The sequence below is a fragment of the Manis pentadactyla genome, chromosome 16, assembly GCF_030020395.1.
Source record: "Manis pentadactyla isolate mManPen7 chromosome 16, mManPen7.hap1, whole genome shotgun sequence".
In the NCBI taxonomy this organism is placed as follows: Eukaryota; Metazoa; Chordata; class Mammalia; order Pholidota; family Manidae; genus Manis; species Manis pentadactyla.
Genome location: NC_080034.1, coordinates 37088060 through 37112362, shown reverse-complemented (window position 1 = coordinate 37112362; position 24303 = coordinate 37088060). Strand labels below are relative to the sequence as shown.

The 24303-nt window shown below is 42.1% G+C and overlaps 1 protein-coding gene across 5 annotated transcripts in view; it reads left to right on the top strand.

Moving 5' to 3' along the window:
- Window positions 1–10208, top strand: part of LOC118929706 (peptidyl-prolyl cis-trans isomerase FKBP5) — a 104929-nt gene extending 94721 nt beyond the window's left edge. For 4 of the 5 annotated variants that reach the window (XM_057494256.1, XM_057494253.1, XM_057494255.1 and 1 more), the window contains 3 exons: window positions 3538–3723; window positions 7062–7301; window positions 7901–10208. In XM_057494256.1, coding sequence (XP_057350239.1) covers window positions 3538–3723; window positions 7062–7301; window positions 7901–8005 — 531 coding nt within the window. In that variant the 3' untranslated portion in view covers window positions 8006–10208. Of the gene's footprint in view, window positions 1–3537; window positions 3724–7061; window positions 7302–7900 lie in introns of those variants that run through there. The other variant, XR_008994458.1, reaches the window with a different exon arrangement.
- The last annotated feature ends 14095 nt before the right edge of the window (window positions 10209–24303 follow it).

Sequence of the window (24303 nt, the reverse complement as noted above, 5' to 3'; positions counted from 1 at the left end):
TGGGTATTTGACTTGGCACATTGTACACATGCACAGAGTCCAGATCTGTGGGTGAGGAAAGAGATGGGGTGAAATAAAAACCTACATTTCATAACATCTGTACATTGGAGCTCCATTTTCATTAAACGGTCAGTTTGGTTTACACCTAAGTGGGTAAATCTCCCCTTAGTAGGGTTGAACTGTACTTAACTTTTAAATGGGAATGATTTTGCTATTTAGACTGTGACTCCTCGTATCAACTTCTGAACACTAATTATGCCAGGCATTGTGCAAGCCAGCTAAACAGACCTGATTTTTGCCCTCATAGCTGACCGTATTCTGCAGGACAAGAGTATTAACTGTCAGGTCTGGTTGGTGTTACCCTTTCTGACTTGGAGACAGAAAGGTGGAGTCGTCTGAGAACTCTGCAATGATACGGGGTTCCTGCGCCCCCTTGTGCTCCTTGGGAAAAAAGCATTTCTAAAGCAGGCTGGCTAAGGAGCAGCTCTCAGCCCATGAACCTTTTTCAGACAAACCAGGCTTTACTGTATTTTGACCACCCTTGCTGAACCAAGAAACCAGGGCTGTGATTTAGAAACAAGTCATCTAATGACTCTAGGATATGGGGTTAAAAAAACCTCTTAAGCAGAGTCCACCCTACCTTGTTTCTCCTTCCTTCTTTCTGTACAGGATTTTCAACTTAGCCCTATCAACATTTGGGGATATATAATTCTGTGGTGGGAGGCTGTCCTTCACACCGTAGGATATTTAGCATCATCTCTGGCCTGCACCCACTAGATGCCAGTAGCACGCGTGCACGCACACACACACACACCCTCCTTTTGTTACAGGAAAAGTCTCAAAACACTGTCAAATGTTCCCCCGGGGAAGGCAAAAATCACCCCAGTTGATAACTCCTGTTTTAGTTCATCATGAACAGAAATACTACAAAACAAAGACCTTTGCTTATTGAAAGATGAAAAATAAAGTTGTATATGATACATATGAAAAAGCTTTCAAGAAATTTAAATGCTCTATAAATATAAAGGAATTATTATAAAGTCTATGTTTGTTTTGTTTTCTTCTGTAACTCTGACTTTTCAGAACCCATTGAAGTGATAAGATCTGGGTCTTTGTCCTCTCTTGCTCTTCTTTCCTTTCCCTGTAACAATATGTTAAATCAGAAAAAGTAATGGGTACATTAAAGATGGAGGAGGAGGCATGAGGGAGAAGCTGGGCCTAACAGGGCCATGCCTGTGTTGCTTACCTAATTGAAGGACCCCTTTCACTTCTAACCACACCTTTGCTGTTGCTCCCAGTGATAGAAGAGGTTTGATTCCTTAGTTATATTCCTTTGATCTAATATTTATTCAGCAAACCTTTATTAAGGGCTTCTTTGTACTGAACCTGGGATAGTCCTTTGTGCTTAACCCTGGGTATTCCAGAAGGCATGGGACATGCTTCCTGTCCTCAAAGACCTCACAGTCCAGCAAGATAATGACAAGGAAAATGCCAAACCTGAAACTAGTGGGGACTTTATTCTTCTTCATGTTGGGCCTAAGGCTGTAACAAAATTTAAGTATTGTCTTAGCTTGGGCTGCCATAATAAAATACCATTGTATAAAAAATAGGAATTTGTTTTTCACAGTTCTAGAGACTGGAAGTCTAAGATCAATGTGCCAACAGGGTTGGGGTCTTGTAAGAACCCTCTCCTAGGGTCACAGATGGCAGCCTGCTTGTTGTGTTGACCTTTTCTAGGTGCTTGAAAGTTGGGGGAGAGAGAGGAAGCAAGTTCTCTGGTGTTTCTTACAGAGGAACTAATTCCTTCATGAGGGCCTCACCCTCAGGACCCCAGCTAAACCTAAATACCTCTGAAAGGCCCCATCTTCAAATACCATCACACAGGAGGTAGGGCTTCAACATACGAATTTGGCAGGGGGACACAATTCAGGCCATAGCAAGTACAGCATCATTTCCTCAAGAATTTTAACACTTATAAAAGATCCTGGTTTTATGTTCTTACAAATAACCTGTACCATAGATTTGTGAGGCTGAGAGGATAACAGATTGATGTTAGTACCCTTCCCATAACACCTCAGAATCCTTCTGCATTACATTTCTACAGCAGAACTGGTGAGATCTATGTCTTCTCTTTCCTAAAGAAGTCTGCAAAAGGGGATGTGGGGAGGAAGGGCACTCTAGCCCTCATTCAGACCAAGGCCTTCCACTTGGAACTGGTCTGCTGCATCCTCATCACCAAAAATTGACATCAAGGCTTCTTTTCTACAGGTGAAGCTCATTTCCTATACCAACCACTAGAAGTCCTTTATAATAGAAACATTCTTCAAAGTCAGTCATTGGGTGAGGCTGGAGTGTATGTGGGGAGACGTAACTACATGGAGATATGCGCATTCCTTTGACTGTGGTAAATCCTAGTGACGTGACCTTAAATTACGCTGTTCATTGGTTTTAATGTCCTAATGGGTCTGGCTGTGATTCTGCCATTGGGTAGCAGGTGTCACCTGTTTCTGAGGCAGTCACCCCCTGCAGAGGAGACCCCTAGTCTGTACTCCCGTTTTGTTTGTGTATTTATTAGCTCTCACTCTTTTCTGTCAACCTAAAATAGCAATAAGCACATTTTTCTCAGCCCCTTCATTTCTTGCATAAGGCATATATATAATTAACTCATGTGAATTCATTATGTAATTGTTATTCATGATTGTTAAGAGTTCTAATCAGGTAAAAAGGCAAAAATATGATTAAGAGAAAGCTTTTTCTTGTGTAGTTAGCTGACACCTGTGTGATTTACTTTTTATAGTTATTTATGTTAGATGCTGCTATTCAACTATATATATTGCTACTGTCTTAGATCAGAGGTCAGCAAACTAGCCTGTTTTGCTAAGTAAGATTCTGCTGAGACACAGCCACACACATTTATTTTTATATTGTCTATAGCTGTTTTTGCACTATCGACAGAGTTGCCACAGAGATTGTTTAGCCTATGAAGCCTAAAATATTTATTATCTGCTCCCTTAAGAAAAAGTTTGCCAACCACTGGTTTACATAAGTCAGATTTGCTGTGTTTGGGAGTCGGCACTTGCCAGAATGTAGTATCTACTGTGCAGTGGTTTTCAGGAGAAAGGGGAAAAGTAACTTCCCCATCAGATAAGCTAGTGACATGGTCTAAACTACTCATCAGCCTTTTCAAAGTCAGGTAAATATTAGCACCAAAGAATGTAACCCAAAGGCTCGATGCCCTCCTGCTGAAAGAACTGCCCCTCAAAAAAAGGATGAGATGGTGGAGGAAAATGCTGGAGAACAGCTTCATATAGTGCTTGGTCCTGAACCAACTCAGAGGTCACTGGGACTTAAAAAAGAATGGAAAAAGATGCCTGCATAGCCACCTCCTGAGAACAACAAAAGCAAATGATGAAATACTATGGTTAGTATGAGGGGCTGTTTCATTTTGAGGATTTGGTTTTCTCAGGGAGGGCTGAGCTCTCGCTTCTTTTGTACCCCCTTCAGAGCTTGTGTAAGTAATTACAGCTTCTCTTCTAGGGAGGCAAGTACATGCAGGCAGTGATTCAGTATGGGAAGATAGTATCCTGGTTAGAGATGGAATATGGCTTATCAGAAAAGGAATCAAAAGCGTCTGAATCCTTTCTGCTTGCTGCCTTCCTGAACCTGGCCATGTGCTACCTGAAGCTGCGAGAGTACTCCAAAGCCGTTGAATGCTGTGATAAGGTGAGGGCCCACATGTGAGATGGGCTCTGCGTATTCCAGATCTTTTCCTTCATCTTCATAATTGGCCTTCTTTTGCTGTGTCTTAGCTAAGAGATGGAGGTTTTTGTCATTTCACTTTGTGCTATTTGTTTGGAGTTATTTCTCAGCATGAATTGGGAAATTCAGAAAGATTTTGATTACCATTCAACTTTTTTGATGCCTAGATTATAATGTATTATGAACAAAAGTTTTGATAAAAAACAATTTCATCCAGGTTGAACTCCTCGGGTTCAATTTAATAACAGATATAATTAAGCCTTCAGGGTTTTAATAGACTGCGGCTGTTCATATAAAGGGTACATACAAGTCACTTTATATTATAATCATATTTACTCACTGTTGAAGAATACACAGATAATTTGGAAGACCCTCAAAGCATCAGCAGCCCTCTCCCTCTTTACATTTGTATTGTTCATGCTGGTGCTGGTCTGTTAGTCCTGAGGTGCTCCTTGATAGTGCTCATCATGGACGGTTTTGATACTTTCATACACTAACTGGCGCTGACTGTTAAGTCGGGCATTTGGAGAGTGAACTGTTTATCACAGTATGGGTAAAAGCTAGTCATTGGATGTATCTTAAAGACAGACAAAGGGATAAAAAAGACAAGCAACTATTTCATACATTCTTTGTAAGATTGTTTTTGAGTTTTAATTTTGAACTTTGTGGATAAATATCCTGTCATGCTATACTAAATTTTTGCCTGAAAAAGGAATGTTATTGTTGATGACATTTTAAAACTTTGTGCTTCTTTTTTATTATAGTAGTAAATAGTTACTCAAATTCATACATGACAAAAAAGTATAAGACAGTAAAAGTCCATCGGTAAAATTCCTATTGGCGCTCTCCCCAAAAACCAGTCATTCATTTCACACATATTCCTTCCATTTTTTTCATAGAGTAACGTGTGTGTATATATTTTTTAAATGAGAATGTATACACTTAGATACATAGTTTTATAAAACCAGGACATCTTTCTGCATCCTCAGTCCGTCACAACTCCTTCATTCTTTATAAAGTCTATGTTACATAGTATCCATTGTATGCATCTGTCATAGTTTATTTAACCAATCCCCTGTGGTAGGTTTCCAAGGCTTTGGTATTACAAATTGTATAGCGTTTTTTCTCTGCATACTTTGGGATTGTTTCTATAGGATAAATTGCTAAAATACAAATACTGAATCAAAAGACATGATGATTTTAAGACATTAAAATTTAAAATTTTAATACCTTATGTATTATCATTGAATATTTTCAGTGTTTTTTTCTCTAATATTGGCAACAAAAAATTATTTTCATATTTATTTCTTGGTTACTGATGAAGTAACCTGTCTTTTCATTATTTATTAGCCATTTGCATTACTTCTGTGAATTGTCTGTTCACATTCTCTGGATTATTCATCTGTTTTCTATTGATTAACGCAGTCTATACATCATTGCTGTTAACCCTGTGACAGTAGGGACCCTGTTCTCACTTGTCTTTTAATTTTGTTGATGGTATCTTTTTCTGTAAAGAAAGTTTTAATATTTGCATAGTCAAATCTGTCTTTTCCTTTCTAGTTAGGAAGGTCTTCCCCACCCTAAGATTATCAAAATAGCCCTGTTTAGTACTTGTAAAACCTACTCCAACAAGGTTTGCTTTTTAAAAAAATAACCCTATTTTATTTTTATGGGTAATTTTGTTTTTGCATGTAAATATACTTGGGCTAGAATTTATTTTTGTGTTTATGGCGTGAGGTAAGAATTTAATTCTTATTTTCTACGTGGATAACCACTGTCTCAGCACCATTTATTACAAATCTAATCCTTTCCCTGCTGATTGACATTATCATCTTTGTCATTAAGTCTTCATAAACAGACACATGAATCTGTTTCTGAATGCTTTGTTCTGTACCACTGACCTGTCTGTCCACAGATGAGTAATCAAACTGCTTTCATTTCAGTAGTTCGATGTAGTCTGTCTTTTTCTCTGGTAGGTCAAGGCTCCTCTGATTATTTTTGTTTTTCCAAAATTTTATTAGCCTTTCTTGGGCATTTTCTTCTTCCATTAAACTTTAAAATGAACTTATCAAGAGCCCCTTCCTAAGTCCCCTTGGGATCTTTATAGAAGTTACAGAAAATACAGAAATTAATTTGAGTAGTTAGTTATATTTTGATCAACAGGATGTATTCGCCTTGAGCCCCATCTTTTCAATACACTCTTCTGTAATTAAGCTATCGTTGATATACACTCTTACGAAGGTTTCACATGCAAAAACGATGTGATTACTACACTTACCCATATTATTAAGTCCCCCCAATACCCCAATGCACTCACTGTCCATCAGTGTAGTAAGATGCCACAGATTCACTATTTTCCTTCTGTGTGCTACACTGTCTTCCCCGTGACCCCCCCCAACACCATGGGTACTAAACACAATACCCCTCCATCCCCTTCTCCCTCCCTCCCCACCCACCCTCCCACACTTCTCCCCTTTGGTAATCGCTAGTCCCTTCTTGGAGTCTGTGAGTCTGCTGCTGTTTTGTTCCTTCAGTTTTGCTTTGTTGTTATACTCCATAATGAGGAAAATCATTTGGCACTTGTCTTCAATACACTTTTTAAAAATAATTTTTTATTGAAGTATCATTGATATACAGTCTTATATTGGTTTCATATATACAACACATTGGTTCAGCAGTTGCCCATATTATTAAATCCTTACCACCACTAGTGCAATTTCTATCTGTCAACATAGAAAGATGTTACAGAATCATTGGCCATGGCCAACTTAAATTATGATTGAGAATTTTTGTGCCTCTTTATCCCCTTTACCCTTCCCACCCACCCACCCCAACCCCTGCCCCATGGTAACCACCAGTCATTTGTCAGTGTTTATGAGTCCCCTGCTATATTTTGTTCGTTCTGTTTTGCTTTTGTTTTTATATTCCACAAATAAGTGAAATCATATGGTTTTTGTCTTTCAATACCTGGCTTATCTCACTGAGCATAATACCCTCTAGATCCATCCATGTACTTGCAAATGGCAGGACTTCTTTTTTCTTCATGGCTGAATGATATTCCATTGTGTATATGTACCACATCTTCTTTATCCATTCACCTATTGATGTACACTTAGGTTGCTAGGGCGATAAACACAGGGATGCATGTATGTTTTCAAATCAGGGATTTTGTTTTCTTTGGGTATCAGTACATTTTTCCCAATTCCCTTGGCCAGAAAGCTTTAGTAAGTTAAATGATGAATTTCTTAAAATCCCCACAAGTAACATTCATCCTTTCTAAAATATAGACTCTCTGTTCCTAGGCCCTTGGACTGGACAGTGCCAGTGAAAAGGGCTTGTACAGGAGAGGTGAAGCCCAGCTGCTCATGAATGAGTTTGAGTCAGCCAAGGACGACTTCGAGAAAGTGTTGGAAGTAAACCCCCAGAATAAGGCCGCAAGACTGCAGATCTCCATGTGCCAGAAAAAGGCTAAGGAGCACAATGAGCGGGACCGCAGGATATACGCCAACATGTTCAAGAAGTTTGCAGAGCAGGATGCAAAGGTATGTGCAGAACCCACTTGCTTTTCAGGTAGATCAAGAACTGGCCTTGCCCCTGAGATGGTTAGGCATAGTGCACGGGGTAGGTGGATAATCCGAGGCACAATAGGGAATATGATTTCTGAGGTCCAGCATGGCTTTTCTGCTCATGAGACAGATAGTTTTGAGATGCTGACATGTTCATTCAAGAGGTGAGAAAAATGAACTCCCTAGGGACGTACTACTTCCTTGTTGAGACCTCCGATTTTCCCAGGAAGTGGACTACGATGGGAAGCCCCACCATCATACGCTTTACTTTGAGGTTCAGCAGCCAACCTGGTGAATGTGATATAGGTCAGCCTTCCCTACAGCAAAGTTGAATTCTGGTCCCGAGTTCACCCTCCAGTCCCCAGCCCCCTGTCACACGGACTTGATTATTAAACAGCTGTCCCTCTGGCAAGCTAGTCATTTAACCAAGGAAAGTGAAAGTTCCCACTCTGCAGCACAGCCCTGACTTACCCAGCCAGGCAGCCTGAGAAGTGGTTAGAGTGCCCTCTTGTTTTAGAGCTGAACATGTCACTCCTTTTTTCTCTAACCCGGTTGATTTCTTGTATCTTCGTCAGGAGGAGGCCAGTAAAGCAGGAGGCAAGAAGACTTTAGAAGGTGTCACCAGTGAAAAAGAAAGAGGAAGTCCAGCAATGGAAGAGAAAGCTGAAGGCCTTGTATGACATCAGGCAAAGGAGGGAAGAGCCCTGATGAACTTGGCCCCCTCCTCCCTGGGCTTTCACCCAACTCAGGACTAAACAGTGTTCAGTGTAAAGTTTGTTATAGTCTGTGTGATTCTGGAAGCCAATGGCAAAACCAGTAGCTTCCCAAAAAACAGCCACTGTGCTGCTGCCCAGTGCTCTCATTGCGGGGCTGGTGTGGGACCCCTCCAGGTGGACCAAAACAGAAATGACTGTTGGTGTGGGGAGACCCAACCAACAGCGTAAGTCCAGCTCATTTCAGTTTATGTCAACTTTCAATATCCAGTTCAGGTCCCTTGAGATAATCCTAACAATTTGGGGCTGTATGTTAGGTTTTACATTTGACCGAACTTTAATAGCACTGCACAAAATTTTAAACAAACACTTAATGAATTTCTCCTTTCCTACAGTTGGGTGAGGGAGAAGAGCACAAGGTTTTGTTTTTTTTTTAAATGACTGAAGTGCTACAAATGCGACCTGTTGAATTTTTAACTAACCGAACCCATGGTGGAGGGGTCTGGGGTCCCCTCAGGTCCACAGCAGTGTAGTCAGTCTTGAAAGCCAGAACCTCAGAAGCCACCGCTTGCTCCCTTAGCCCCATGATTCCTTCCCTTAGTAAGCCAGCCCCCTTGGGAGAGGGGGTCTCTACCAAACACGCCTCGCTCTGAAGGAGGAATTCTGTCGTAATTCAAACACTCTTCATCGATGATAATGAACAGACAGAATTCCTGGATTAGCTTTCCCTGTTTTGGATGAAGTTCTGAGATGCTGGAATGTGAAAAGAACAATCAGAATTGTGCTTTTCCCCTTCTCTGTTCCTTTTAGGAAATAATATTGAGTACGCCCTGCCTGCTAGCATTGCTACTGTTCAGTTTCTTACTTCCATTCTAACCATTGCTATTAAGAATTTAAGACTTGTTCTTATATCTTTGACCTGTAGTGGATCTATTTACATATACATTTAGGATCCATGCAGCTTTTTTTGTTGTCTTTTTAAAATTACTGTCTCATAAGCATATGTATACTGGTTTATGGAATATTATTTACACTCTATCATGCAAAAATTTTTTTTGACTTTTTACTTCTAAGTAGCTTAATTTTTAACAAAATCTGTGGGGTTGAAATATAAGTTGCTCTTCTACACTAAGGGTTTTCCTTGCAGGTTTGACACACAGTAGTTTTCTGTACTGATAGCTTCTTTGTTCTGGTGTGAATTGTGAAAAAGAATTGAAAAAAGCCTCCCACACAGTTACACCTAATCTAAAATCTCCAGTACTTGGGCATTGAATTAGGGCAAGTCTTAAATATGTACATGTGATTGATCTTAGTCCTTATGGGTAAATGAAATTAAACACAGCTTTCTATTCCCACAGCCTAAGAAACACTCATGGGACTGCGCTGGTGACCCAAGGAAACATTCACACCAACCTGGAACATCTCACTTGTTAAACCCTAAAGAACACTGGCAATTATATTTTAGATTAGTTTTTATCTTTATGGTGGTTTTAACAAACCCCTTCATTGTTAGGTTAGGACCCACATTAAAACCTAAAAATAAAATCATTTCCTTTTATACCAGTTTTCTCCATTGAACAAACGGAATTAAATTGTAATTTTCTCCTTTAATAATAACTAAAATCCTTTAATTTCCCATTTACACTTTTGTGTCTTTTCATATTTCTTTTAAAACCCCAATCTCACCTAAGAAATATGAAAAGCAAAAGCTTATTTTGCTTATTTGCTTAACTGTTTAGTATTTGTAGCTCTGTTGACTAGAGCATGACGCCAGTGAGGCCAAGTTTGAAATTTGATCCTAAAAAGGTCAGTTAGAGCTTTCTGCAGATAACGAACAAAAAAAATCTTCCAAAAATTAGATTATCGTGTCTCCTAAGTGTGTGTTATGGGTCATAGGGGGGAGGGGGGAGGGCAGGAATGTGTGGAGGAAAGGGTGTGTGAGTGGTTTTGAGCAATGATTGAGGTGCCCATCACCACTCAAGAAAAAGAAACTTCACATATTCTTGTATCAAATTCAGTAATCTTAACAGTTTGTCTAGAAATCATCAGATGTATCTTGTAGACCACATATGGAGTGAGGAGGGAACATACAGTGAATTAAAACAAAATTTTTTTTAATCATTCAGGTACACTTTTTTGTGTGTTCCTTAAATAAACTCAAAAAGAGTGATTTTTCCATTATTCTTGGTGGTGTTTAAGTAGTCTTCAAGAAAGGCAGTTTTGGTTGGAAAATCATAGTAGGGGCCAAGTTGAAAAAGACAATAGAGAACTGGCAGAAGACAGTACTGCCATGCTCTTTGCTCTGCTGCACAACTTGGTCAACATGGGGTGAAAGGTGGTGGAATGACGCATCTTTGTTTAAATGAACCAAATAATCAGAAAAACAAGAGGATTCTGTTTTTTTCATGAACCAGTGAATTTTCCACCATTTTAACGGATTGTAAGGTAAGTTCAATTTGGAAAATGAAGAGGTTTAACTGCCCTTTATAAATACTTTTTTTTAAAGTAAGGGTATGTCAGATGATGTCTGTATTGTGCATGCTTTTTTTCTTAAGTAACACATTTCATCAATAATCATAGTTACATATTTGGAAGGCCTGAGATGATGTCACACATACTGTAAGTCCTGATACACACTGCAAAAGGAAGGTGGAATGGGGCTGGGGTGGTGGCGTACCTTTCTCCCACAGTGCCGTGGCCACAGACAGATTGATGCAGGTTGCAGGCACCTTCATTTCCATAGAATTCTTTGCATCATCTCAGGATTTGAATTATATGCCTTTCCCTTTGCTGCTGAATTATTTGGCAATAACATAATTCCTTTGCATGATTTTTCTAAGCAAATTTATTATTATTATAAGAATCTTGAGGATGAACCAGAGAAAATTTACCAGCTGTAAATTTGTAACCTGGGGAATTCAAGGCAGAGCATAAGGCATGTCAGTGAAGAGCTTTGTCCATACTTGACCATTTTAGTAGCTCTTTGAACTCACCATTTAGCATGATGCATTCTCTGAGGTTGGCAACCATGGGAAACTCACCAACATTGATGACACATCACTGAATTTGAGTAAAAAAATCCCAAACATCAGAATTCCCCACCCTGGCTGTATACTGTTTCTATCAAATGGCTACTTATGTGTTTGCATAGCAATGACTGACAAGTGTACATTAAAGGATGCTAGAGGCTTGAAAAAGTGTTGGGGGACCTGCAATGCTTCCTTTCAGATTTTTTTCTCCTATCTGACATTTCCTTGAGGGGAGAAGGATATAGAAACGGTACAGTAATTTAGACACTATTTGCATAATTTATCTTGATCTATAACTGCATATAATCTAGGTACATGACCTGAATAATACATTGCATAAAAGGGATAGCACTGAATCTAACTCCCAAGAAGACCTTTGACAGCATCCTGTTGGAGCTGCCACCTATAGGTGGGACAACTGGAGTATATTCCGTGATGCGGGGATCCCTGAGGGCCTTGGAGGACCCAGAACAGTGAAGTGGCCAGCCCACAGTCATCAGGTCGCCTGATGCCCTTAGACAATTCCAAAATAGGTCTTTTTCTAGTCCGAAGTATGATTGTCTTGGCATATGGAATGAGAGATTGGTAGTTCCTTAAAAATCCCCAAGCATTTAACAGAAAAATAACGAGCATAGGCCTCATACTCTACTTTGGAGTAAAAATAAGGTGGGACATTCACCAGTATGTAAGGATAGGCATGTTTCACTTTCTAAAAGCATGCTCTGGTTTAAGGAATTTGGTGTTTGGGTTCTTAACTCTATTCAGATCCTATTATCTGGAAAAGAACCACCCACCACCTTGGAATCTGCTAAGAGCAAGAATAGGCAGGGTTTCCACTGCACTCCGCTCATTTTAAGCACTTAAATATCCATGCTTGGAGGGACTCCACCTTTTTAATAGAACCAAAGGCAAGTAGTAAGATTTTCTGTGATCTGCCAGGCAGTAGCAAGGATAGAGTATCAGCTCCTAAGAACAGTGTGCAGAAAAAGCTGTCCTGCAGCCCCTGGCCAAAACTGGTCAAACTGCCATTTATTGAGTGTTTACTATGTGCTGGGAACTTAAACTCTCTTTCCACCGACCTTCCAAATACAAAAATGTGGCTGCTGTATTGTTTCTACCTTCCAAGTCTCACACTACATGGTGGGGTTCTTACTAACCCAAACTACACAAGGAAGGAATCCTGGGACATGTATTTCAAACTTGGCTCAGTTGACACATTACAAATAAACCAAATGTCCAAGCCTTTCTTGAAGTAGTAAATATTTCAGGTCTGGTTCTGCTTTGGATTATGTGTTTTTGTAAGATAACACTTTGCTGTAGGCATTATGACTTGGCTTTAAAGTTATCCCCTTAAAGGTCTCTGATCAAGGAGATTGGGTTGGGGAAGAACAAGTAGCTAATGATTATTTGGGGATGCAATGACTAGTTCTAGTTACTAACTTATTTGATAATCTTCTCACCCTCATGGTTCCACACTGAGAACTTCTGATCTTTTCAGTCTAAAACTTAAGCCCACATGTATACTTGCCCTCTACAGATACCAAAGTCTTCCTAAAGAAGACAGCAACCTGAAAATATATAATTAGTACTCATCTGACCCCCACTGGGGTCCAGACACTCATTCATTTCTTCACTCATCCCCATATTAGCCCCCAGTATACCATTCCCAAGCTAGTACTAGTAAATTCTCAATAAATTGGCTTCCTGCCCTTTCTCATAAAGCAGCCTTGCATCTCAATCTCAGTGGCCCTTCATTCCTTGTTTTGAGATGTGGAGGCCAGAACCACATGGTTTTCTAGCAATTCCTACAACCTGACCTTGACCTTGAATTGCCTGAGGTGGTAAACCAGCAGCAATTTGACTTAAGGGCAACATAGCTGCAAAATGGATCTATTGTCTTCAGGCCACATTGATCTTGTCTATTTCTAGTTGTAATGATAACTCAGAGTTCCTCAGCCTAAACAGAGAATGTGAAGTGGAGGTCTCTGGGAAGATGGCAGGATAGGGAGCACTCTCTCCCCACCTAAACAATTGCACTGGCAAACTGATGTAACGGTTTTGGAGCTCTTGAGTCTGTTGAACCCTTGCAACTTCCAGAGGAAGAGGTGAATAGTCAGTTTCAATTCAGCACAAAAGCTGTCCATCTACCACCCAGACACATGGCAGGCCGCGCTGCAAGTTTTCCTCGAGCAGCTCACAGCTTGTGGGAGGTTTAAAACAAAGACTGACAAGAGACAAACAAGGGCATTATGTAATGATAAATGGATCAATCCAACAATTGTTACAACATAAAATTGTAGATACCTATTGCACTCTACATAGGAACACCTACAAATATATAGAGAGCAAATATTAGCAGACATAAAGGGAGAAATTGACATTACTACAATGAGAGTAGGGGACTTTAACACCTAACATATCAATGGATATAAGCTACATGAAAAAGACTGAAAACGACACTGACTGCAAAAGAATGAAACTTTATTACACCATATACAAAAATAAACTCAAAATGCATTAAAGACCTAATGTTTGACCTGAAACCATAAAACTTCTAGAAGAAAACATAGGCAGTACACTGTTGGACATTGGCCGTAGCAGTATATTTTTTGGATCTGTCTCTTCAGGCAAGAGCAACAAAAGCAAAGATAAACAATTGGGACTACATCAAACTAAAAAGCTTCTGCACAGCGAAGGACACCATCAACATAACAAAAAGGTAACCTACTCTATGGGAGAATATATTTCCAAATTATATAATAAGGGACTAAAATCCAAAATATATAAAGAATTCCTACAACTCAACACCAAAAAAAACCAAATAATCTGATTTTGAAATGGGCAGAAGACCTGAATAGACATTTTTCCAAGGAAGATATAACCAACAGACACATGAAAAGATGCTCAACATCACTAATCATCAGGGAAATGCAAATCAAAACCACAATGAGATATCACCTCACACCAGTCAGAGTGACTAATACTAGCAAGATAAGAAATAACAAGTGTTGGCAAGGACATGGAGAAAAGGGAACCCTTGTACACTGCTGGTGAGATTGTAAATTGGTGCAGCCACTATGGAAGGCAGTATGGAGTTTTCTCAAAAACCTAAAAGTAGAAATTCCGTACGACCAGTAATTCCACTTCTGGGAATTTACCTGAAGAAAACAAAATCACTAATTCAAAAAGATACATGCACTTCTATGTATATCACAGCATTATTTATAATAGCCAAAAATAGGAAGCGACCTAAGTGTCCATCAGATGTATAAAGAAGACAAGGTACGTATATACAGTGGAATATTACTCAGCCATAAGAAGGATGAAATCTTGCCATTTGTGACAACATGGATGGACCTGGTGTGTTATGCTAAGCGAAATAAGTAAGACAGAGAATGGCAAATACCATGTGATTTCAGTTATATGTGAACTCTGAAAACCAAAACAAATGAACAAACAAAACAGAAATGGACTCGGACATGGAGAACAGACTGGTGGTTGCCATAGGAGAGGGAGGTGGGTATATGGGTGAAATATGTGAAAAGGAAAAAAAGTAGTGAGAATATTCAGTATCTTGATCTGGTAGTGGTTACATGAGTGTACACACGGGGCAAAATTCACTGAGCTGTACACTAAATTGGTGTATTTTATTTATGTACCTCAATAAAAAGTTAAGATGGTAAATTTTGTTATGTGTATTTCACAACAATAAAAAGCTAACAAAAAAAAAACACTGAAAAGCTCACTGTTCTTACTGAAATTCAGCTATTTTTCTTGCATAAGCACTTCCTGAATTGCCATAAGCCTTTAGTTAATTTCCAGAGTTTGGAAAAGTTAATTCTGCCAGTTTCCTCATTGCTTCATTGCTTTTATGGAGGAAGGAATTTTGGGAAATTCTTACTCTGCTGTCTTTTGCCAATACTAATGGCTCTGCATTGTGACTATCCCTGTGGCTGCCGCCTTCCACTGGCTGGGGAAAAGGAAAGGCTATAATAACCCCAGGCCATTAAGAAGATCCTGGCTGGCCTAGAAAAGGGCCCCAGCTCTTCTTGTTCCACCTGAAACTCATCTCTATCAAAGATAAATAATCAAAGAGGGAGCAGCGGAAATCCTATACAAAGATGCTAGAAGGAGAAAGGGGAGAGAAGCAGCATGGTAAATGTGAAAGCCACAGACCACTTACTAGAACATTGTTACCTACGAGCAGGGGAAAATTTAATATTTTCTCTTAAATGTAAAAAACAGAAACAAAAAACTATTCCATGAAACCAGAGCACAAAGATGAGCATAAAAAGATGTAGGAGAACAGCAAGGCAACAAAGGGAGCAAAATGTGAGCTGACGAAACCTAGAAGACAAGTAAAAGAAGAAAATTAAAGCAGCAGGAAGAGAAAATGAAATTGAGAGCATCACAGGGAGCATAGATGCTGTAAAAACACAGAAGGGAGTTTGGAGGGCCAGAATGTGAGGAGTGAGTCAGATGACATAGTGAAGGAGACTTAAAAGGAAATAACCTATGCAGCAAATGGGTAAGAAAGCCAATATATATGTGATTGGTGTCCGTGTCCCCCAGGAAACAAATTCAAAGAATGGACTCAAAGACAGAACCCTGACACTGCTTCCAGCAGTAAGAAAATACATGATTAAACATCTTGAGAGGCCATGCCCCAGGAAAAGTGGATATAAGTGGCCAACTCTTCCAAATGCTAGTTACTGAACTTCAAAGTTACTGGAAAGAATGCTTTGAACTGACATGAAAACAGACCAAGTCACGTGTGAGAAAAGGATGTGGCTGGGCTGACACATCCCTACACCTGTATTCAGTTGGAAGACAGGGGAGCCAGTAAGGCCTCAAAATCCTGCAGGAAGCAAATGTAACCCAAGACATTTATACTCTTCCCAAACGTTACTGAATATACAAAACTCAAGGAATATTCTTCTCATGGGCTCTTGCCGAGGAAAACACTCGAGGTGAAATTCAGCCATCCAAGAGAAGTCAACACAAAAGGCCTGATGGAGCAAATCTCCCAGGATACCCCACCGAGGGCTCTGGCATCTGTGCTCACTGGCATTTGCCCATTTGATATCCGGGGGGGATCATTTAAACACTCTCTTCTCTATAGACAAAATTATTTTCAGCAATAATCATGTCCCTATCAGTAATCATTTATTGATTCATCCTTCAGTTTTACAGACAAAAGGAATAATTTCAAAATTTAAAAATATTCAGTCAAGTGGAATAGTCCATGTATGAATAAGTATTTTCATTAACCAAAAAAAAATATACCTTACACTCTATTTACATGTTTTAAATTTACAAAATCAAAACATAAGTGATCATATAAACTGACAAAATTGAAGTGATTCCAGTTCTATTTCCTCATTTTTCCAACCACTGTGACATCATTATTTCATATTCACTAATTAAATACAGGAATATCTAGAACATTTGGGCTGGAGACACAAAATACAATGGAAGTGAGCTCATAGGATTTCAAACCTTTAAGGATGTACTTTCCGAATGAACCCATGCAGTGGAGTTTATGTGCCTGTGTTGGGGGAGTTTTCCTATCACGGATTCTCCAAATTAGCTTCCATGCAGACTATTAAAGATAAATAATAGAAGTGTGCTAATTTTAAGCACACAGACTTGTTTTTTAATTGAAATTCAACAATGACCAAAGCAATTGTAGCAAAAGATTTTCGGGGGCAGTGGGAGGAGCATTTTATCACTGCCATGCTTTAGGATTGCCAGTGCAAGGTTTTACAATAAAAAACAGAGAAGCTAATCAGTTTTATTATTGTTTTTAAATTCTCTACATCTGTCTCATCAATTTTACATTTTGCAACCTTGCAGGGATCTAAGAAAGAAGCCACAGATATAAGATTAAAGGTGGGAAATCATTAAAAAGGGAAAACAATCTATATTAGATATTCAAGCTAGACAATGTAAATCAACACAAGGCAACGTTACAATAACAAATCTCCACAGACCAAGCCTGCCTTATTGCCAGGACCTGGGGCTGAAATGCCCATTAACCTGCCCCAGTCCAACACTGGAATCTCTCAGTCCTCCTGCCCAGGTTTCTGCCTCTGGAACTCAACTGCTCTAGATCCACAACTGGGAGGCACAGAAGCGAGGTAGGGGGAGTACTCACCCTTGGAGGGAATGCCCTCTGGGTCAGGTACAGACAGCCACGACAGTGGAGAAAGATGTCCCATTGGCCGCTTCCCAAGATCCATACAGGAGCAAGCAGCAAAACCCAGAAGACCCTGGAACTGAAGCAATGGTGAATGAGAATGTCAGGGTCAAGGCTCAGGAAAGAAACAACAAGACAGCAAAGGAGAAGACAGAATAAGACCGTAAATGAATGAGCCTGAAGATGCTCCACCTATTAGAAAACATATTTTGAATAAATCAATGCATAAAAGGAGAACTTACCTGAAGAGGTGCCTGGGCTTTAAAATGCAATCTTCTAGAAGGCTTCAGGGTCAGTGCAAGGAAAAACTACCTGTCATCTGGGGATCTGGGGGAACTGAGAGAGAAGAGAATGTAAAGGAGACATGGAAAGCCTGTAACAAGGAACTTAACAATACTTTAGGAAGGAAAACAAAAGCCCTTAAAGGAAAGACACAAGTAGAGAGAAGATGAAATCTGAATGTCATCAAATTCAAGAGAAGAAAAAAATACAGACTTAAAAGGAGTGAGATGCAGTTACTTCAGGAAGTGAAAGACTAGCGAGCAACATTCCCAGCCTGCCCAGTCTCTGGAAGACCATGTAAGAGCTCTCCCGACAGGCCGCACAGTGCCATCACCCGGGGAGCTTCAAAACCACTGCCTCCGGGCCCCACTTCCAGAGATCCTCATTTAATTGGTCTCAGGTGTGGCCTGATTGTTGCATTTCATTTTTTAAGCACCCCAGATGATTCTAATGGGCAGCCAGAAGGTATTACTAACAAAAAAAGAAATTCAAGTTTTGGTTAATTGCATTATGCAACTGACAATGACCAGATGACAACACTTTAAAGCTGGTAAATGCCATGAGCAAAATTCTGGTTTAAATATATTGTACCTGAACTGGAAAAACTCAAATGTTCATGAGCAGGAGAATAGATGACTAAACGGATGTATCCACATGTTAGCACACCACTCCCTGATTAAAAAAAAAAAAAAAAGAAGAAGAACCTGATACAGGCACCAAGGATAAATCTCAGAAACACTCTGCCATGGGGCAGACGTGGAGTCCTGCGGGCTCGCTGCGCCGAGCGCTAGGCTCGGTGGGAAGGCCGGTGCCGGGTCCGCGCTTGTTGTGGCCGCCTTGTCGGGAGGTGGTGTGATTCGTGGCCCGGCAGGGAACAGCGATTGCCACGTCTACGAGGGTAACTTACCTCCGGACATGATAACCAAGGACATAGAGGACGTGTTCTGCAAATGCGGCGCTCTCCGCGACTCCGATCTCAAGAATCGCCACGGAGGGCCGCCCTTCGCCTTCGCTGAGATCGAGGACCCGCGAGGAGACGCGGTGTGCGGTCGCGACGGCTCTGACCGCGGCGGGTACCGGCGGCGGGTGGAGTTTCCTCGAAGCGGTAAAAGCAGACACAAATGTCTCATCCCAGTCCCACCCGGTGCTCTTATAAACGGAACGGTATAAGGGCTTCAGAATTTGTGCCAAGTGCAAGATAAACACTCGAGTAGCCTAAAAGACTCAAAACTCCTGTAACAACGCCACATTGTAGGGCTAGAGAAGGCCAGGACTTTGTCTATGACTGCTTCTGGGGTAACTTTAGTCTTCCCCAACCAGACAGCCCCCAATAATTTGACTAACAAACGAGGTCCCTGAACCTTGGTGCTGTTCACAGCCCATCCTTTCTGCTGTACATGTTGCAGCAGTCTAGGTGCTGCACCTTCTAGATCTGAAAGAGAATCAGACGTTAGCATATCATCAATATAACGGTCCAGCTGCACCACTGGCAGTTTCCCCCATGCTGCCAAGTCCTGGGCTACAAGCTCACAACAGATGGTGGGCTGTGGAGGTATCCCTGTGGAAGGACAGTGAAAGCCCATTGCCGCCCTTCCCACATGAACGCAAGTTGTTCCTGACTTTCTTGTTCTATTTCAATGGAAAAGAGGGCATTAGCAAGATCCACAACATAATGATAGGTTCCTAGGTCATGACTCAGGGTATCCATCAGGTATGCAATCGAGGAGATGACTCTATTCAATTCTCTGTAATCCACGGTCATATGCCAGGACCCGTCCTACTTTTTCACCAGCCACACTAGAGAATTGAAAGGACTATGGGTGGGATTTATAATATCCACTTTTCCAGTTCCTGGAGGGGTTCTCCAATTTCTTTATGCCTTCCAGGGAATTTGTATTGCTTGGCATGAGTCACCTGCTGATGCACAAGAAAAGCTACAGGCAGGTGCTTAGCATGTCCACTCAGAACTGCCTTTACCACACATATCCTCAGTCTGAACTCACCTGCAATGGTCTGCAACCATAGGCCCTGGAGGATGTCAATCCCCAAAATATATTTAAGGATGGGAGAGATATACACAGTGTACTCCTTTGGGTGTAGATGCCCTATTCCCAAAGGGATTCAGGCTTATTTTACTCTGATAGCCTTACATCTATATCCAACTATAACAGCTGGGGTCCCTGAAAATCACTCAGGGTTGCCATAAATCAATAAACATTCAGCTCCTGTGTCTACCAGAGCTGGGATGTACTGAACATTTACTGGGTACCAATAAATTGATATTTCAACATGTGACCTCTGGTCCCCCTCCAAGTCCCTCAGGGCAGGTACCTCAACCCTCCCTCAGTCAAGCCGAATCCTCCAGTGATCTTCCTGTGTGGGTTCAGGTGAGGCTGGCTCACTCTCTAGCAGGAAGTCTTGCAAACACACAGGCCAGACTTGTGGCTCTGTCTCCAGCCTCTGCTTGTCTCAACAGCCAGAACTGCTGCTCCAGTTTCAGTTGTTGCCATAGCTCCAGGAAGACTCTATTTGACTACCCACCTAATTTCTCTTTGTCTGCTCCTTCCCCTATTAAATCGACCCACATCTGGGTCCCTGTGACCTTCAAGGGGCCCTTTAAATTCTTCCTCTGAGGAGCAGACCATATTTCCTTCTGTGCTATCACTGCTTCAGCCTTTCCCAAGTCTGCTACCATATGGAGAACCTAACTTGTGGGTTGCCTAAAGTGAGGGAGAAGAATGGCCACTAGCGGCCCAAAGAGGGACATGGGAGCCATCTGAAGCACCATATTTCTCATCCCTGCAGTAAAAGGGATATGGGACATAATTCTCTAGACTATGGATGGCATTTTTCATGCTTAACTCCCATAACACCTGTTGGAGCTCAGCATATGTTTGCCATCTAGCAGGAGAGGATGGTAAATCACCCTGATTGGACCATACAGGGTCAAGCGCAGCCTTTGGCCAATCCAGGAGGGAGTGACTTTCTGGGGTCTGATGTGCATTTTCTAATCACTGCATCAAGGCAGGATGAACTGTCAGGGAATCCAGCTTTCCCATCCCTGATGCAGACAGAGCAATTCCATTCCCACTACATCCCAAAGATGCAAGAGCCAAGCTGATATTGACTGCAAGGGCTTCTGCCAAAATTGGAAGCCCAAATCTACCAGCATAACCTGAGTATAGGGGTGGGGCACAGAGCGCTCCATGATCTGGGGAGGGGGACACTCCTTTCCCAGAGGACCCACGGTTGCTGCATCTTTATTTTCTTTACTACAACTCTGTGGGCTTTCAATAGAGTAGGGGTCCATGCCTCCAGCACCACCCCTTCATCCTTCCCAGGCTCCTCCTCTGTTTCCAGGGCTGATGGCACCTTCCTTTCCACTCCCCTGAGTACCTCCTCTGCTACACCCTTTACCTTTTCTACAGTGACTCACAGCAATGCTAGCTCAGTCAACAGCTCTCTCGCCTTCACCTCCACACCTCGCAGCTGGCATTCTCGTGCTGCTTCTTCCTGTGCTTCCCTCAGGAGTACATCCTTCTCCTCTGTGGCCTTTGCCTCCTTCAGGGCCTTTACCTCCTTTAGAGCACCTTGCAGCACCACTGTCTCATTCTGCAAAGAATCTTGTACTTCCTCCACAGAAACTCGCGGCTCATGTTCTCACACTGCCTCTTGTGCTTTTCGCAGGGGTAGGTCCTTCTCCTTCATGGTCATTACCTCTTCCACAGTGCTTTGCAGCAACACCATTTCATTTTTTAACAAATCTTTTACTTCCTCCACAGCACCTTACAGCTTGCATTCTCGAGCTGCCTCCTCTCGTATCAATGCCATTTTATTCTTCAGTAAATCTGCAGTCCTTAGCAGTTCACGTTCATGTGCTGTGATTTCTCATGTCTCTTGCAGGAGCACATTCTTCTCATCTGTAGACTTTTTTAATACTGTGGGAAATAGCAAAACCATGGTCCCCACTGCCCAATGGCCACTCTATTTCTTAACGAACGTCCTTATTATGCTGTGGGCTCCACGTTCCTCAAGTCCTGGGACAGGGTCCAGTCCTGTAGGATGCAAGCCACCTCAGACCACATGCCCACTGGGGGACACTCAAATATCTCCTCATTCATAGGGGTATCCTGCTGTAGTAACCCTCCCATGAGGGTAGCCTTTCCCATTCTTTGGTCTACAATGAATCCTGCTGGCTAAGCCAGTTGTCTTGACTGAGTGTTTCGATCCCACAGAAGTTCACTGTGGATCCAGTGAGACCAAGAAATGACAATGGAACATTCTTGGGGTAAAAGGGTTACACCCAGCTTTATTCTCCTGGTGATGGGTTAAGCACCAGAATCACATCTGCATCCAACTGTCTGCAGGTCCATAATCCTCCTCCATCTCTACCTCCACCCAGGACACTGGGCAGAGCTCTTTAGATCGTGACTCAGTCAGTATTAGCTTATTGCCTATGCATGCGCAAGCACTAGCCTAGCAGTAGGCCAATTAGATCATCAAGTAGTTTTAGGGTCAGGTGAGGATCTTGCCCACAGGAGCTTCCGTTTCCCCACACTGAGATAGCGTTCCTGAGAGACACTGTGGAGAAGGTAAAGAATGTAGCAGAGGACATGCTCTGTGGAGCAAGATAGCTGCCGTCAGCTCCCGAAGTGGAGGAGGCTACACTGAAGGGGAATGAGGAGGCAGAGGTGGTGCTGGAGGCACCAACCCTCCTCTATTGAAAGCCTGCCCAGCTGTAATCAAGTAAATAAAGAGATAGCAACTGCAAGTTCCTCTGGGAGAAGTGCAGGCCCCTGTCCAGGGCATATTGCACTCTATGTTCCCCTAGACACAGGCAGAGCTGGTGGATTTGGGCTTCCAGTTTCAGCAGAAACCTTCAGAATCCATATCAGCCTGGCTCCTGTACCTTTGGGACATAGAGGTGGATAGTATCCTCCTGTCTGAATCAGACATGGGAAAGCTGGCTTCCCTGACAACTCATCCTGCCTTGCAACAGCCAGTGCAGAATGTTCACCAGACCCCTGGGACCCATTCCCTACTCAAATGGCTGATGGCCACACTTCACACTGTACAGCCCAATCCGGTGACTTACCATCTTCCCCACTAGGTGGCAGATGCATGCCAAGCTCTAACAGGTGTCACAGAATTTGGGCATGAAAAATACCATTTATAACCCAGTAAATTATGACTCAAATGAGGAGCTGTTTATGGTGGGGATGAGGGTATATGGAGGGGATGAGGTTGCAAATGGCTCCCTCAACCCTCTTTGGGCCCTTAGTAGCCATTCTTGCCCCTCACTTAGGGCAGCCAATAAATGAGGTTACCCATATTCTGGCAGATTTGGGGGAAGCTGAACTGATGAAGGCACAGAAGGGAGTGCAGTCCCCTACTGAGAGGAAGGGCTTAAAGGGCCCCGTGAACGTCATAAGGGCCCAGATATGGATTGATTTGAGAGGAGCAGGAGTGGACAGAGAGAAATTGGATGGAAAGTTGAATAGCATTTTATTGGAGCTGTGGCAACAATTCAAGCCAGAGCAGTGGTTCCAGCAGCTGAGGATCAAGAAATGGAGACAAAGCCACAAGTCTTGGCCTGTGAGCCTGCAAGACTTCCTGCTAGACAGTGAGCCATCCTCACCTGAACCCACACAGGAAGGTGACTGGGCTATACAGTTTTGCTGAATAGAGGGTCAAGGTACCCACCTTGGGGCACCAGGTGGGGCCCAGAGGCCACATGTTGAAGTATCAATTCATTGGTACCCAGTGAATGTTCAACACATGCCAGCTCTGGCAGACACAGGAGCTGAATGTTCACTGATTTATGGCAACCCTGAGCAGTTTTCAGGAACCCCCACTGTTATAGTTGGATACAGAGGTAAGGCTATCATAGTGAAACAAGCCTGAATCCTGTTGGGAATAGGGCATCTACATCCAAAGGAGTATACTGTGTATATCTCTCCCATCCCTAAATATATTTTGGGGATTGACATCCTCCAGGGCCTATGGTTGCTGACCACTGTAGGTGAGTTTAGACTGAGGATATGTGTGGTAAAGGCAGTTCTGAGTGGACATGTTAAGCACCTGCTTGTAGCTTTTCTTGTGCATCAGCAGGTGACTAATGCCAAGCAATACAAATTCTCTGGAGAGCATAAAGAAATTGGGGAACCCCTCTAGGAACTGGAAAAGTGGGTATTATAAAGCCTACTCAGAGCCCTTGTAATCTCCTGGTATATCTGGTAAAAATTCCAGATGGCTCCTGGCATATGACTGTGGGTTACAGAGTACTGAGTAAGTCATACCCCCTCTGCAGGCTGCTGTGCCCTCTAGTACAGCCCTCATGAATACCCTAAGTCATGAACTAGGGACATACTATGTTGTGGATGTTGCTAATGCTTTCTTCTCCATAAACATAGCACAGGACAGTCAGGAACAGTTTTCCTTCACATGGGAAGGATGGCAGTGGGTTGTCACTGTCCTTCCACGAGAGCACCTCCACAGTCCCACCGTCTGTCATGGACTCAGAGCCCAGGCAGCATGGGAGAAACTGCCAATGGTACAGCTGTACCATTATATTGATGGTATCATGCTTACTGTTTATTTTCTTACCAGAAGTCCTGCATGCAACAAACATTGTGCAGCACCTAGACTGCTGCAACACTTACAGGAGAAAGGGTGGGCTGTGAATAGCACCAAGTTTCAGGGACCTGGTCTGTCAGTCAAATTCTTGGGGGATGTCTGGTCAGGTAAGACTTAAG